General features: G+C 41.7%; 1 protein-coding gene across 14 annotated transcripts in view; it reads right to left on the reverse strand.

Moving 5' to 3' along the window:
- The window catches only part of SH3PXD2A (SH3 and PX domains 2A), a 271,525-nt gene that overhangs the window by 36,373 nt on the left and 218,874 nt on the right, over window positions 1-16,278 (reverse strand). For 13 of the 14 annotated variants that reach the window (XM_081192090.1, XM_081192089.1, XM_081192094.1 and 10 more), the window contains 2 exons: window positions 2,484-2,597; window positions 863-946 (listed from right to left, as the gene is read on the reverse strand). In XM_081192090.1, the coding sequence (XP_081048216.1) occupies window positions 863-946; window positions 2,484-2,597 (198 nt within the window). The remainder of the gene's footprint in view (window positions 1-862; window positions 947-2,483; window positions 2,598-16,278) is intronic. The other variant, XM_081192085.1, reaches the window with a different exon arrangement.

The following is a 16,278-nucleotide window of genomic DNA, read 5'->3' on the forward strand; positions in this document are numbered from 1 at the left end:
CACCCTTCATGGGAAGCTTTTAATATTTGATGTTTCATTGTATTTTTTACATTCTGTTGGAAGCTGCCCAGAGTGGCTGCGGCAACCCAGTCAGACGAGAAGGGTACTAATAAATATTATTACTATTACTATTATTACTACTATGCTACATACCGGTCAATGGATCAGGGTTGGCTACCAACTCTGAGCTCTGCAGTGGGAGGCAGGAGCGAGGGTGGGATATGGCATTGGCGGGGGGGGGGGAGAAGAATTTAATTTCATGATTTAACTTCATCCACCAACCTAATCCTCAACCTTCAAGACACTTTTAGGGGCTACAGTCAACACCCTCTTTAAACAGATTTCTAAAACATTCCTTTGCACAACCATTCTCAACTATGAACTTAATTTCTTGGCTCACACTATCAGCCTACTTACTTTAGGTTTTAGGTACATTCCCTTCCCTCCCCATGGTCACAATAACTACCCACAGAAAATAATCAAGAATGAAAGAGCCATATTTACATCAAATACAAAAACTGATCAAATTGGCCTCTTCCTGCCTTCCCTTTTTCGGACACCTTAAGGACCTTCAGAAGTGGTGCACAGATTAAAAGATGTGAAGAGTTGCTTGTGAAAGCATATAGTGTCTGCAGAGCTGATTTTTGCTATTGGCTCCCATCTGAACATGCTCAGCAGGTAGCACACCTAAATGCCATCTAATTTTGCTGCAAGCAGGCTTGTTTCTACCGCAGAGAAGACAAGACCCAATAAAATGCAATACACCCGCCAGCAATCTGTAGCAATGTTGAATGGCAAGAGAAGCAGCAGCAGCCACCAGCATGTACATCCTTCAAAGGACCATGTCCCAGAAGTTATTCACCTCGACTCTGCTGCCTGTTGACCATCCCTCCCAGTGTCCATCGCCGGTCCAGGCGTCTCAGGTGTGCCTTGCGTCTCTTAGAAACTATTTTGGAAAATGGATGAGAACATAAAAAAGGAAAGAAAGAAAAATAAAATGTGATGGGTGGGTGGGGTGGGAACCAAACTCAACGTAAAACATGGTAACAATAAGGACTAGTCTTGTGTTAGCGAGGATGAGATGTAATAATACATTCAGATTAGTTTACAAGAAGTGATAAAACAAGAAACTACCTGAGGCCCAGGCACAAACAGGCTTTCTCATGGTTCTTCGTTTAGTGGACATAAAATCATACTAAATAATAACAGTAATGGGTTGTATGTATCCAGAATTTTGGGAAGTCTTAAGAAATAGACATCAATAATATCGCAGCACCTTTGCTTAGAATGCAGGGTGTTTGGAGCATTTTTTAATGACATCTTTGTGGCACAGGAACATTCAGAGCCTTTGCCAAAGCTGACTCTGTACGAGCAGAGGGGAGGTCCAAATCTGTACCATGCAGGATGGAACCTTTAAAGAGGCCTCTACAATCTGATGTACACCAATTACACCATTGGCTTGCTCCCATCAGCCCCAGCCAGCATAGCCAATGATAAAAGATATCCAAAAACATCAGTAGGGCAATGGGTTCCCCATGTCTGTCCTGAGTAAAGATGCTACAAGTGCACCCCAACTGTATCTCCCGTTTGTGGATATGAACTTTTCCTCTGATGCAACCTACACTCTACCATTCCTCTGCACTAAGGCTGAAGGGAGCCTTAATGTCATGCACAACTCTGTTTTGGGACAGCATCCTCTGTGCAGTTATTTATGAGTTGGATAAAGATGTACATATAATGATATATGACAAAATACTGTGATGGGAGAGGATAGACTTGGTCAGCACTAAGCAAAATAGGGCAGTTAATGGCAACACCTTTTGCTGTACGCAGATTCTGATAGCATCTTAGACAAAAAGACTTGCAAACTGGGACAAAACCAGAATATCAACTATATAATATACTATTCGCATACATCAGGAAAAATATATATTATGAAAACAATTTCATAGATTATATAAACTCCTCTCCCCCACTGTGGTCTATGAAAGATTCGAGATAAGCTGAAAAAAACAACTCAAATAGCTGTGTTAAATCTCTTATGGAAGAACATGGGTGCGTTATTGTATACAAACCACACGTGTCTAGACCACAATTTCTAGAAACCCAACATCATTATAAACACAAAAGAATCAGCATTTTTAGAAAATATTTTATTATGCTTTAGAATAATGCCACAACCCATACAAGTGTTACTTCTATGATATGCTGTAAACTGTCCAGAGTGGCTGGAGAAACCCAAACAGATGGGCAGGGGAATAAATAAATATAAATAAATCTATAACCTCTTTTCCTACCAGATCAAGGTAGCCTAGGAAGGCATTTATTCTTCCCCTCAAATGGCATAAATAACTGTCAATAGGTAATCTACTAGCCTTTGTGCTGGTCTTTGCGATAGCTATGCTTATTCCTATAAGGTATATAGGGTAAAGGTGGGTTTTAATTATAATTCCTCACCCAGATCAATTACAGCTGTTTCTTACCTTCCCCTCCTTTGGACATGTTAATTTCAGAATCATCTCTAATTCCACTTTGGGATTCCAGGTAAGTGGCAGGGACCCAGCCCTGCTCTTCCGAGGTACTTACAAACCACCAACCTGTGAGGGTAAGGAAAGAATAAGAGTTAATTCACTGCAGAATCACTGTCCCCTAACAATTTCAAATTCTTCAAAACCAGTGTGTTAGTCATCCTGGTTATAATGCTAGCACTATATTATAATGCACCCGTTTCTGAAGTTCCTTTTACACTGTATTCCTTTTACTGTATCATTATGGAATTGTGGCTTTTTGATCAATATAACACTATGTCTTGCTAAATTTCATCCACACTGCTGCGTGTGGTGTGATACAATAGCGGACATGCATGTTTCTGTTCCCCTGTCATTCGCCCATGATAATGGAGGAAAAGAACTGTATGCTAGAATTCCACCCAAATTTTGTCACATGGCATGATCCATGCAAACTACAGGAAAATTACAGCACAAAACTCCTGCATTTACCTGTGTTAATGGGATTGGAAAATTGGTTTTTTTTCCCTGGAAGCAATTAACGCAGAAATGAGTGCTAAACTTATGCTAGATTTCCAGAAGTGTGAATGAGCATGTAAATGATCAGGGAAGGAAACACCAGGAAAACAGAGTAAAGTGCTGTCTGAATGCCGTCTAAGAGTTGTACTCCTGTTCAAGACTCCAACCACCCTGGAATAAGAACCTCCATAGCAGGATGGGGAGCACAGCAGAACTAACAGAGGTGTATGTGGTGGTGGGGAAGAAATTAAAATGTCATTTTCTGTCTTCCTCCTGCCCTGCCCAAGGCTTCCCTTGCTGTGCTATCCAGCATTAAAGGGTTCCGAGTTGGGGCTCGATGCCAAACATTTTATAAGTATACAGCAGGAGGAGATGAGTCTTGAAAGGGGGGGAAGGGAAACTTTTTGCTCGCCTTTTCCATGAAGTAGGAACTGCAAGAACTGCAATTTTTGTATAGAAGTCGGCATATTGCTGGTGGAAATAAAATCACCTAATTGCCAATGTAGGCAGAAAAATGTTCTGTATTCCTGGTAAAAATCAGACAGGTTGCACAAATTTCCTTTATTAAAATGACTCCACACACTTTGAATAGCTTTTGTAGCCCCAGATAATTGTGTCCAAATGCCGTGGAACTCCCCTGGACTATTCAATTGGAAGTGGGAGTGTCAAACTGGAAATTCAAATACTAAAGTTGCAATTAGAATTGGTTTCTTCTCACAGTGCTGCCAAAAGACATTGCCCCAAACACACTGTGGGTCACATCATAACTAAGGTTCTGCTGCTGCAAGCGTCTGTGGGCAAAGTTCCACTAACAGGATGCTGCTTCCAGTGGAAGTTTTTGCTTCTCTCCCCTTCTCCCTGCAGCGCTTATGGTTAGGTGGACCCTTGGAGCAGCATGAGGGGCAGGGCAGGGGGGAGGGGCAGATCCCCACTGGATTCCAGTTCCCCCTGTAAATGAAAATAGCCCTTCTGATCATGGATAACTAGATAGGATCTAAGCCAATACATAACCACAGACAAAGGACAGAGGCTATTAACCAGACTTAGCCAAGGCTGTGTGCTTTGCTTTCACTTTTAAATAAAAACAAAATGTCTGTGTGAATTCTACTTCATAATAAGCTCCCTTTTGGATGGAAATTAACACTCTGCAAAGTTGGATAATTCCTTTCCTATTGATATTCTTTAGCATATGGGTGATGTTAAACACAACAATTAATGAACTTGTAAATATATAAATTCTCACTGAGGCAAACAAAGAGACTTGCTTAAAACATAACCTTTTAAATGAAGTGGTTAATGCTCCTTCGCAAAGCCCAGGTGTTAAGTGCAAATTAGATGCTTTTACTATTGGCTACTTCTCTTTGCCTCTCCCAAGGCACAGAGGCTGAGAAGAGTCAGCTGAAGTTTGCAAGAGTGAGAGATGGCGGGGAGGATAAGTTGGAGCAAGACCTGAGCCTTCTACCTATACCCTTGGTTTATGAACTAGATAAAATGTTCATATTTTTGAAGCACTGAAAGGTGCCTTTAAAGAGAGGGTGGGGGAAATAGCTCTTGGTTTTTGGAGCTGGGCAACCAAAATGAGGGAAGTAGAGAAGGAAAACCAGGAGCAGGGGTGTGTGTGTGTGTGTGTGTGTGTGTGTGTGTGTGTGTGTGTGTGTTTGCAGCATGGGCCAGAGCATTTATACCAAACTCCCAGGGCTAAACACCAACCCAGGTACCCTGCTTTGAATTTAAAATATGCATGGAGATAGGAGACTACAGTTGTACAGTGGAGAATGAAGAGCACTCTGTGCATGCTCACTCCCCACATATTCCAGGACTCAGACCTGGTAGTGAAAACAAGACTCAAGATGTACCCCGTAGTCTTGACACGAGTTACGGTAACTTAGATAGGGGAAACAGGCAAAAACAGTTGCTTATAGCTACAGCAACAGTGTTGCTAAAAGGAAAGTGAGAATGGGGAAAGTAAACCATTTTGTAAGGGAAACAAACTATATCCACCACTTGTAGTTTGCTGGCAAAGAAGTGGGTCCCCATTGGATACATTAGGGCAAACATATATAGGATTTAATTGAAAGCTTGTGGAGGAAGACGAGAGGCTGTAGCTGTTGGAAGTGGCAAGCAAAGAAGCACCCTGCATTTACTCAGAGGAAAACTGCTATTTCAGCATAAGAATTCTCTGGCATAGATTCACCAACTGATATTTGATATTGAGCATTCCTCAGGCATAAATGTGGACCAGAGCCTACTGCATAGCATAAAATATAGTGCATTAGTGAGTATGCCTTGTAATCTATGGTCTGTCTCACTGCTGTAGTTATCTAGATTAATCTTCTTACATGCACCTTTAATTCCCATTTTCCACTTGCATTTCATTTGAATCTCAACTGTGATGACCTCACCAGTTTTCAACAGGGCACAATACTGGGCTTCCCAAATTTGCCCCAACCATGCACAGGAGGGTCCCCCATTTTACTGTGCAAATAATAGGAGGTAACATTCAAAGCCCATACTCTATAATCTAATTCTGCATGTGAAAGTGCTCTACTCCAAAAGTGAAGGCATGCATACATATCAAATTTAAATATTCTTAAAAGAATCCAAGCCAGTTCTAACAAAAGACATTGCTAAATGGTCAAATGAGAAGGAACCTCTCTCCTGTTCCCCTAAATGTTCCAAAAGGGAATCAAAAATAAAAACAGAGCAGCACCGATGACACCAGAGTCATTACTAGCATCATTTCATCAAGAGGCAGAGATTTCCATTTCCAAGAGAGATTTGGAAAACTTTGCTTCACAGTATTCCTGGTCAGGGAATTTAGTTACACCTTTACACAGCAAGAGGGAGATTCTCCCGACATGACGTTTACCCACAGCAGCCAGCTGCCGTAAATAATAATATTATTTAAAAAGAAAACCAACACCACCAACTCATTTCAAAAAGGCCTACTGCTGAAAATGAGGAATAGTTAATGGCATGGCAGGATAGGAGACATGTTAGTGTTGAACATGCAATTGCAATTATGACGCAGAAGTAAACAGACCAGAAGCTGATACACATCTGATCCTAATTAGATGGAAACGGTCCTATGAATTCTTCTTCAGAAGCAAAGTTAGCCTGAGTGAAAAGAGCTGCACTATAAAGTTAACACTCTAGTAAAAACCATGACCTTTGAAGCATTTCATTTCACCCTGAACTTTGGTTTTGTGCCCTACTATTTCACAAAACAGAAAAGTTGGAAAAGACCTAAATACTGTTTTCAACTCTGCATATAGCTTAAAACAGTTGAGCCAAACCAAGCCATTCCATATCCAAGTATAGCAGGGGGTTCTTGAACTTTCTACCCCCAGGGCCAGCTTAAGAAGTCTGAGAATTACTGAGGCCCACTAGTCACAAAATGGTGGTACATGGAAGCAGAGTTTAGCATAACCAGCAGGCAAGTGCTGTCATTTCCTACAGATATCTAATCCATTTTTGGAAATTGCTAAATACTTTGCCACAGTGCTTGCATTGTGGCAAGGAGTTCCATACCTCAGGTTTCCTCAAGCTACGGTGAGTTCAGATATTTGCTGTGAAGGTATGGTGACTCAGCCTTCCTATTTTAGCCAGTATTTGCTGATCCAGAAGCTCTAAGTGGAGAAGTCTTTGACTTTCATATTTTTCTTTCCTAACCTCACATACTTCTCAAAGTATCGTTACCCATCTCCTGTAATTTCTTCTCCCATTCTCCTTTCACAATCAACTTGTACTTTATCCCCCCTTCCCACTGCCAATTGCCAGTTTCTTTCATCCCTCTTCCCTGATCCTTTCACAACCCCTTGTCAACAGTTTTCCTCGCCAATATCCTGCCTTCCTGTACAGTCTATATTTGGTGGTGGTCCAGTGGGGAGGGGGGTCTAGGAAAAACAAAACAAAAACAAAGAAGATCTGCTTTAGCATCTATACCAACTTTCACACTGACAGAAACAAACAAACAAAAACCCACCCAATCATATTGCATTGTGCTCCACTCAGGGTTAGCCCTGCTGGGTGAAGTGATTTAATTCAGGTGCAACTTGCAAATAGATGGAAAGCAGGAACTAATGTTAAAATGGTTTGCCAAGTTTTAAAAGTGTTGGCCCAAGCAGTTTGAAGGTCCTCAAGGCCGCCAGGAGACAGAGTTGATTGGGTAGTACAGTGGTACCTTGGTTTGCAACCGTTTTGGATTATAACCACGTCAAACCCAGAAGTGTGTGTCCCTTTTTTGGATTACAACCCATTTTTTTATTATTACAACCAATTTTGGGGGAGGAGGCCCCATTGGTGAAAGCATGCCTTGGGTTACAACCTGTTTTGGTTTACAACCGGACCTCCGGAACCGATTATGGTTGTAAACCAAAGTACCACTGTATATCAACACATACACACATGTGAATGAATGAATGAATGAATGACCTTGGGCTGGCACTGGCTCCATTAGCTCTTCCTTTAATTTTTTTATCAGAAGTGTTATTGTTATTCTGCAAAGATCAGTCAGAGATAACTTGTTTTCCTTGCCAACTCACATCTAGCCATTAAGCTCAATGTCTGGCTGTGTATAATTACCAACTTAAAACGCAGTGAGGTTGTTTCCCCCCTGTTCTGTTTAAAATAGCATTTGCATTTTGTTGTACACAGTTGTTTGTGCTTCCAAGTCATCCACTGCCTGTCCACACCAGTGGGCAGAGAGGGGGCATGGATGTTTTCATATGGTTTACATTTTCAAATCAGATCAACACTGGTTTGGGGGCAAATGCATCAAAATGCAGTAATTCTCAAGGAACTACAGGATAGATGTGGATTGTGACTAAAGGCGTGTGTATGTGGCTTCACAAACCAGCAGTGGGAGTGCACCGGATTCAGAATATATTGGGAGTGTGTACACAGCCTCACTCAAGTCATTGCTTAGATCCAAAGTGATTCTGTAGATAGATGCACGTTACCTTCAAGGCGTGAAATGATTATCAGTACTTTCATTCACCCTGGGATGTCAAGGCTACTTTCACAGAGCAGTAAATGCTATGCAATCCAGCCTGGCACTCTGCTTGTTCACTCCTATTCAGTTGTCAGGAGTGACCAGGTGAAGAGGACGAGGCTCCTGCACTTTTAATTGTGGTCTGAAAGAAGGAAATCCAGCAGGTCTAGCTTGCATGACAACTGCAGCATGGATGGTTGTAAACATATCATGCTGAAGTCAGGTTTCTTACTCAAATGCACCAAAAAAGACACTATTAAATATATGAAATAACAAGGAAAGGAGAATGCCGGATTTAACAACACATAATGCTATGAACCTGCTGAAAAAATTGGGTCAAATATGGTTTGGATTGGGAGGTAACCAATAAAATATCCACATACAAGAAGTGCGCCAACCTTCCTTTATGAAATGGGGATGAAAGTCAAAGCACTTGCAATAAGATGTTGGGAAACTGGGAGCAACTGCGTGTGAAACTAATTAACACACATCACCAGTTTCCTTCAAATTATGTTAAAAATAAAGTATTCAAGACAGTAGTTGATAATAATATAATTTGAACTTTATGGCTGAAATCCTGTAAACCATTAGGAAAAAATAAGTCCCATGAGACCCAAACTGATCTTATGCACATAGCAAAGCACGAGAATCCAGTCAAACTAGATATGCATTGTGGTCAGCACTTATTTTTCTTACAGGTTAGGTCTTCCAGGTACAAAAGGAATACAAAACATGTGCACAGAGTATTTATGGATCCAGAGCCTGCTGCTGTATTATTTAAACAAAGAGCACCCTTACTGAAGCTGTGAAATTCCACCCACCATTTTTAACAAACACTTCGGGACAAACAAGGTTTCCATTTTCAAGGAGCTTAAGAATGTGCTGAAGTTGCATCTTTTGGGTTTCTATCTCCCATGGATTTGTGTGTACTGGGACACTGATGACACAACCTTTTCAGGTTTTTTGTATGATGAGATGCTGCATTTTGGAACGTGTGCAGTGCTAGTTAGCCTTTTTGGCAGTTATGCCAAAGTCAAATTCAAGGATGTATGTGTGTGTGTGTTGCTACACTACAATATATAAGCAGCTCCTTCTGTACTGGCACTATTTTGGTTTTATCCTACCGAAATAGGGTACAGCCAGCAATGCACATGGGAGTGGCAGACAGAAATATAGTACAGACTATGTCATAGCCAGGAAGGTAGCTGACCCTCTTCAACTCCTGCATAAGTGTGCCCCAAACTCCAGTTACGTGTATCACTTTGGCATCCATGCCATAGACTGGACACCTATGATCTAGTGGTGGCTGTGCCTTTGCCACAATTCGAGATATCTGACTACAAGAGCACTCCCTCCAGCTAAAAAAGGGCTCTCAAGGAAGAAAAATTGAGGCAGTAATAATAATAATAATAATAATAATAATAATAATAATAATAATAATAATTTATTTATACCCCGCCCATCTGGCTGGGTTTCCCCAGCCACTCTGGGCGGCTTCCAAAAGAATATTAAAATACTATGATACATCAAACATTAAAAGCTTCCCTAAACAGGGCTGCCTTCAGATGTCTTCTAAAAGTCTGGTAGTTGTTGTTCTCTTTGACATCTGGTGGGAGGGAGTTCCACAGGGAGGGCGCCACTACCGAGAAGGCCCTCTGCCTGGTTCCCTGTAACTTGGCTTAGTTGCCTTAGACTCCATCTTAAGCAAATTGTCTAGACCTGAAGGGGGAAATGCTTAGCCAAGAGCTACATAGAAGGAATCAAGATTGTTGTACTATAAAGCAAAAACCCCTCTCTTGGCCAGATGGATATACACCCTGTACTGTATACATTTCTTAAGAGACTTCACTTTCAAAAATGAAGCAATGTATTCATGGAGCTGTCCCTGCCCTGCATTTATTCCTTTCTTTGTGCAGGAGTTGAGCACAATCCGTTATTACAACTATTCTGCAATAACATCTGCAGAGTATTATGTAAAGTTCTCTCTGCATGCTGCCAAGACAGTATGAGGTTCACTCTGGCTCCTGCATCATTGGTTGTGACTGAGCAGAATAATATTCTTTGCTGTACTTCATATGACTATCTTACTCCTTTCATCGAAAGGCATTAAAGTTTGAGGGCCACAGCACCAGGCTAACTTCATGCCCCTGCTACCACCACTTTTTCCTTTATTAATTGGATTTTAAAACAAATCTGCAGAACAAAGTCCAAATTCACATGCATTCAATGTGTAAAAATCACTTTGCTTAAGCAAGCACTAGCGGAATGCCCTACCCATTCTGCTTGTTTGTCTATATACATTAGAAGAGATAAGCTGACTGGCTTGCTCTTCTGCTTACACTAATTCACCCATCCTGAAAGACCTACACTGGCTCCCAGTACATTTCCGAGCAAAATTCAAAGTGTTGGTGCTGACCTTTAAAGCCCTAAATGGCCTCGGTCCAGTATACCTGAAGAAGCGTCTCCACCCCCATTGTTCAGCCCAGACACTGAGGTCCAGGCGAGAAGTGAGGTTACAGGGAACCAGGCAGAGTGCCATCTCAGTAGTCAAGGAAATAAACACTATCTGACTTTTAGAAGACATCTGAAGGCAGCCCTGCTTAGGGAAGTTTTTAATGCCTGATGTTTCACCATTTTTATATACACTTTAAGCCACCCAGAGTGGCTGGGGAAACCCAGCCAGATGGACAGGGTAGAAATAATAAATTTATTATTATTATTATTATTATTATTATTATTATTATTATTATTATTATTATTAGAATCATCTCATTGTAGAATCAGATATGTGTTGTTGGATAACTAGTGGGGTAGCCACCTGGTCCACCCAACCTCATACAGAAAAATGAGAGAGAGCAAAGGGCTTCCTAACATGAATAGTGGTTGGTGGGTGTGGGTGCGCGCACACAAAGCTGACCTCCCCCCATATCCAGAAGGATTACATCATAACTCAAGTGAAGAGCAGTGGTGTGTACAATGGCCTGAAAAGGTTTAGAAAAACAGAACTAAGACTCACACAGATGAACCATGCCCCTAGCTACAAAAAGAATTCAGGGTCATTGGCCAATCTAGCCTGGAAAAACATTCCTTCCAAAAACACGGTGATCAGTCACTTCCAAAATGTGAAAACAAACCCCATCTGCCTAGCCTCACCCAGGAGAAAGCTCTCTTAGCTCAAGTCCATCCCACTTGAATATCTGGGATATCTGACATTCATTATTTGCACTTGAAAAGTTCTACATTAAGAATGAACGTAATGTTTTCCATTTTAGAGAAATTAAGAAGATGCACCAAATTCCAGAACACAATAGCTTCAAACAACATAATGGATGTTCCTTGTTCAGAACACCTCTCCTCCATAACTGCCTAAAGAACACTTAGTACTGGTTCAGAATTTTTGGGAGGTTTGATTGGGTGAGCACATACATTACAACTTGTGTAATAGATTGGAAGCTGTCAGATCTGTTCAATAGGAGGCAATCCCTCATACCGCTAGTCAGTAATTTCCCTTCAACCGTGCAGAATGCACAACACAACTGATCACTGGGATTTGTGCCAGACATTCTCTGTGTATTACATACATAGATACATAGACCAAGAAGCTATGCATAATATTTTTACCCCACTCCCAGTTTCAGAGTATTTGCTAAAATCTGCTACTAATAATAGCTCCTATAATGAATTCACTGTGTTTTGCCAGCAAAGTCTGCATAATGACACAGAAGGAACAAAGCTGTATGTTGCTAGCTACAGGTATGATTTGGGGAAAATATTCAGGAGAAAGATGGTGTGGCCACAGACAAAAAGGCTTGCAGAGTAGATGTTAACTTTATTAACATATCACACACATGTCCATTTATTTATAGAGGAAAGTGATCTTTTTAGCCAGTGCCAAGAAGATCTGCAAAACCTATCAGTTTCCTCCTCATAACAAACTTCAATTCTCTCTGGCTGTCAAGTTCAATGCTTTTTGAAAACAGGACAGAGTACCCAGAGTGGTGTACAGTATAACCATAAAACTGCAGTATGTTCAATTAAAGTACAACTAAAAAACTTTCCAAAGGCAACAAAGAACATAATCCAGCCAAAACTTAAACGCAAAAATCTAGAACAGCAGCAGGAGTATAAAAGGGATTTCCCATAGAAAGTGGCAGCAGAATTAGGTCGCTATCAAAATTTCCAGTGAAAGAGACGCAAAAAGGAAGCCTGACAGATTTTAAATGAGAACGCTGTGGTACAACCAAATAAAAGGCTCCAAAGAATGGATGACCAAAGCCAAGTTACTCCTATTCAGACTCCAGGAGTGTATCTGTGAAATTCGGAGGTTTTTTTGTTTTGTTTTTTGTCCAAATGTGAATCATATTTGTGGACATTGAATTGCATTTACCATTTTACTTCCCACTTATTTGGTTGGAGAGATCCTTTTAGAGCTCTTCGTAATCCCATTTTGCTTTAACTACCCTGAAACAATCTGGCATTGTCAGCAAAGATGGCTACCTCACCACTCACCTCTGACTCTAAATCCTTTACAAACAAGTTAAAAAGCACAGGTCCCAATACCAATCCTGGGGGACTCTTCTTTCTACATCTTCCATTGAGAGAAGTCTCAATGCTCTCTGCTTCCTGTGTCAAAATCTTTTAGACAGTCTAAGGACAGAATGTGGAGTGGATCACCTCTATCAATAAGATTGTTGACACTCTCAAAGAATTCTAACAGGTTAGTGAGAATCTATCCAGAACAGGTTGAATCACCTCAGCAGTGTTCTTGACTAACAGTACTTCCATCTACAGTAGTCTGAATTAAGTTTCAGTTTATAAACTCCTATCTGCTCCTGAATTCATGCCAGACACTAATTTACCACTTTTACTGCCTCCCTGGCATCAGATGATGGAACTAAGAGGTTATCTGCCTACTGGCAACACCTTAGTGCCGTGAGAATATCCAGTAGGAACTGTCCCCACAGGAAGTGTAATTTATTTTCTGCTTCAATTCTGTTTATTTTTCATTCAGTTGTATTTCAGATTTAGCCTGAGTTTTCAATATATACATGGAAAGGCTGCATTTGAATGAATTATAGCCACTTTCTAAAACCCTTGTCTGTCCTTCCTTCCCTGTTGCTACCTATTATAGCCTACCTATAGGCTTAGCAGCATTATTTTATGCAAGGACACTGCAACCATAGACCATTCCAGTACCAGCAGAAGCCACACCTCCCCCCTTTTGGAAAATACTTTAACCGGCTGCAAGAGTTTGGCGAGGACAATACAGCCCATGAATCATCATGCGGAGGAGGGAAAGCGTTTCCGTCTTTCTCCACAATGAACTAGAAATTTTCAGCTTAGAGAAATAAAGCTACTTCCAACCCTGAAATTCTATGCATGTGCTCTCAAAAGTAAGTCTCACCGAGTTCAAATGGGACTTGTTTCCAGAGAAATGTGCTAGCCTGAATGTATTGCAGGCTTGTACACAACACTGTGAGAAAGAAACGGGTCTTAATTCATTGCACAAGATAAGGATTTCTACAATCACAACAAGACTTCCCAAACTTCCATATGCTAGGGTCACCACCAAATTTGATGAGGCAAATAACATTCATGTTTCAGATCTCTGTAATACAGGCATCCCCAAACTCGGCCCTCCATATGTTTTGGGAATACAATTCCCATCATCCCTGACCACTGGTTCTGTTAGCTAGGGATGATGGGAGCTGTAGTCCCAAAACATATGGAGGGCAGAGCTTGGGGATGCCTGCTGTAATACATTTAATATTTATGTAATTCAACCACATCTGGGCAACAGCTCAGTGGTAACACAACTGCTTTGCATGCAGAAGGTCCCAGGTTCCATCCAAAAATGATCAGGGGATCTGAAAGACCCCTGCCCAAGACTTTGAAGAGTCAGAGTAGGCAATACTGTGTTAGATGGACAGTCTGACCTGGCGCAAGACAGTTTTCCATGTTCCATTCTCTAGAAGTACTGAAAAGAAGTAACCAACCTAAATGGTGAGCTAATGCATAGAAACAACAGACAAGTCCTGTTTTATGGAGGCATTTAGAGAACACGACTTTTACTCCCATTCCACAGGAAGCAAAACTGAAAGAAGAACAACCACTTCCCTGAACAGCTTTGTTTCCACCGGTATTTCATACTGGAATACATATTCCTTTCATGCTCTTCCTCTCTTGCCAAATCAGTCATCTGAATATACATACTATGTGCTAAAGTGGAGCCGGACACTATGAAAGCTACTTTGGCAATTGCTGACTTTGTGCCACTATACAAGAACACAGGAGACTGCCTTATACATCGGTCCATCTCAGCATTGTCTGCACCAGGTATCTTCAACCTTCTCAGGTCCAGCACCCACTTTTAACCCAAACATGCCTTTGGGGACCCATTTCTTAACCTTTTACCATATATTTGCAGGGCAGTAGGGCTCCTGTTGTGACCCACCTTGGATCTGGCCATGACCCATCAGTTGAGGATCTGTGCTCTACAATGACTGGGCAGTGCTCAGGCAGAAACCTTTCCCAGCCCTACCTGGAGATGTTGGGGGATTGAACCAGGGACCTTCTGCATGCAGCACAACAGCTCTACCATTCAGCTACGACAACACAGAACACTTTTTTTAAAAAAAAAGTAACTCTGAAGTCAATGGAACTGGGGATCAAATCCCAAGGGCAATCAGGAATTTACTGTTTTGGACCTTGATTCAATGCAATGTTTACCAATGCCAGTTGTGGTAGATTTCTCCCACATCAGACAGGGCCAGATGGAGGCCGTTAAGAGTATAATTCTGGGAAAAGCTAAAAAGGAACCCTCGTCTGCGACAGGCATTCCGTCCAGATCCTGAAGCCCAGTCCAGCATTTCAAACGTTCCTCTTTTTAAAGCTCTTCCAGGCAATGTTTCAGAAAGCAGCTACTTGTGCTGAAGAGAAAGGTAATGGTGCCAAGCCTGAAGGGAGGGGAAAAGTTTGAGATCACACAACGCTGTCTTGTAATTAGACAAACCGCTGGGTCTGAACGGCAACAACTCCTCCAAAGCAACTGGTCCACTTCCTGAATTCTACTCGTAATTTGTACCAAAGAACAGTACAAGATCAGCCCAAGTCGAATGCAACCTTTGGTGGTGGTGGAAGGGCACTTGCAGGTAGTGGGTAGAGCAACATATGCAGTTCTCACCAGTGCTCATTCCCTCTATGCAAGAATCATATTTCTTCACATCTCCCCACTTCTCTCCATATAGCCAAGCAAAGGGCACCATCATGGTACAAGGACGCATCACGCCAAAGCAGAAGCACTCAAAAGAGGGTGAAGAGCATGGCTGACAAGGAGCATGGCCTGGAGAGAGGGCCAAGACAGAGAGGCCTGCATTCGGACTCTGGGCTGCCTAAATGTAATTCTTTTCCTTCCATCAGAGACACTCATGGAGTTGGGAGGGTTAGTTGCCACAGTGCCCATGGCAAGTGCTTTTGTGGATTCCTGGACACTGGGAATCAAGCCGGCTCCACTTTGATTCTCCCCTTTCAGCAGTATGGGCCTCATTCTGGCTTTTGTTTCCTGGTCATAGTAGAACATTGCAAGGAATTGGGAGTCTTTCTAGTTAGAAGTCACACTGCACAGGTTGGGCAGGTTTCACAGGTGTGCTGTTAGCAAGCATCTAGTTGTTTGTCACAAAGGGTTGCTGAGTTCCCCTTGCCTTTTTTGCAGAAGGAGGGAGACCCAAATAACGTACAAACCTCTCTAAGCAACTACTTAGCAAACATACATGTCAGCACCCTTCACTGATGCAAACTGCTGCAGTGCTTTGTACAAAGTTTTTACATTGTACATTAATGTTTTGTTACAATAATGATACCAGAGATACTGACAGAGTTACCAACATGCAGTGGATTGTATTTATTCTGGTTCTGACACAAGTTATAAGTCATTCCACACACTGAGGTGTGACAAACATTCTGCCTGAAAGAAAATAATTGCGTCATTTCTCACTGCAACTAGTCTCTCACACAGGTGTGACTTCTCTGCCACTAAGCAAAGGTCCCCCTTCAGCAAGTTGAGTTAGAGTAAGGGTAGTGGTGAAATACTGCAGACTGAAGAGGTATTTTTTTCTACAATGCAAGAGTTCAAATGTCAACAGAACAGGGCACTGCTGCTTCAGAATGCCTCTTATTTTTCAAACCTGGACCAGCAAAGACACAAGAGATGCCCAATTCTTCAGAGATGTTAAGAAATCCCACTCCAAACCTGTAATGAAT

This window comes from Podarcis bocagei, assembly GCF_964188305.1.
Source record: "Podarcis bocagei genome assembly, chromosome: 4".
Lineage (NCBI taxonomy): Eukaryota > Metazoa > Chordata > Lepidosauria > Squamata > Lacertidae > Podarcis > Podarcis bocagei.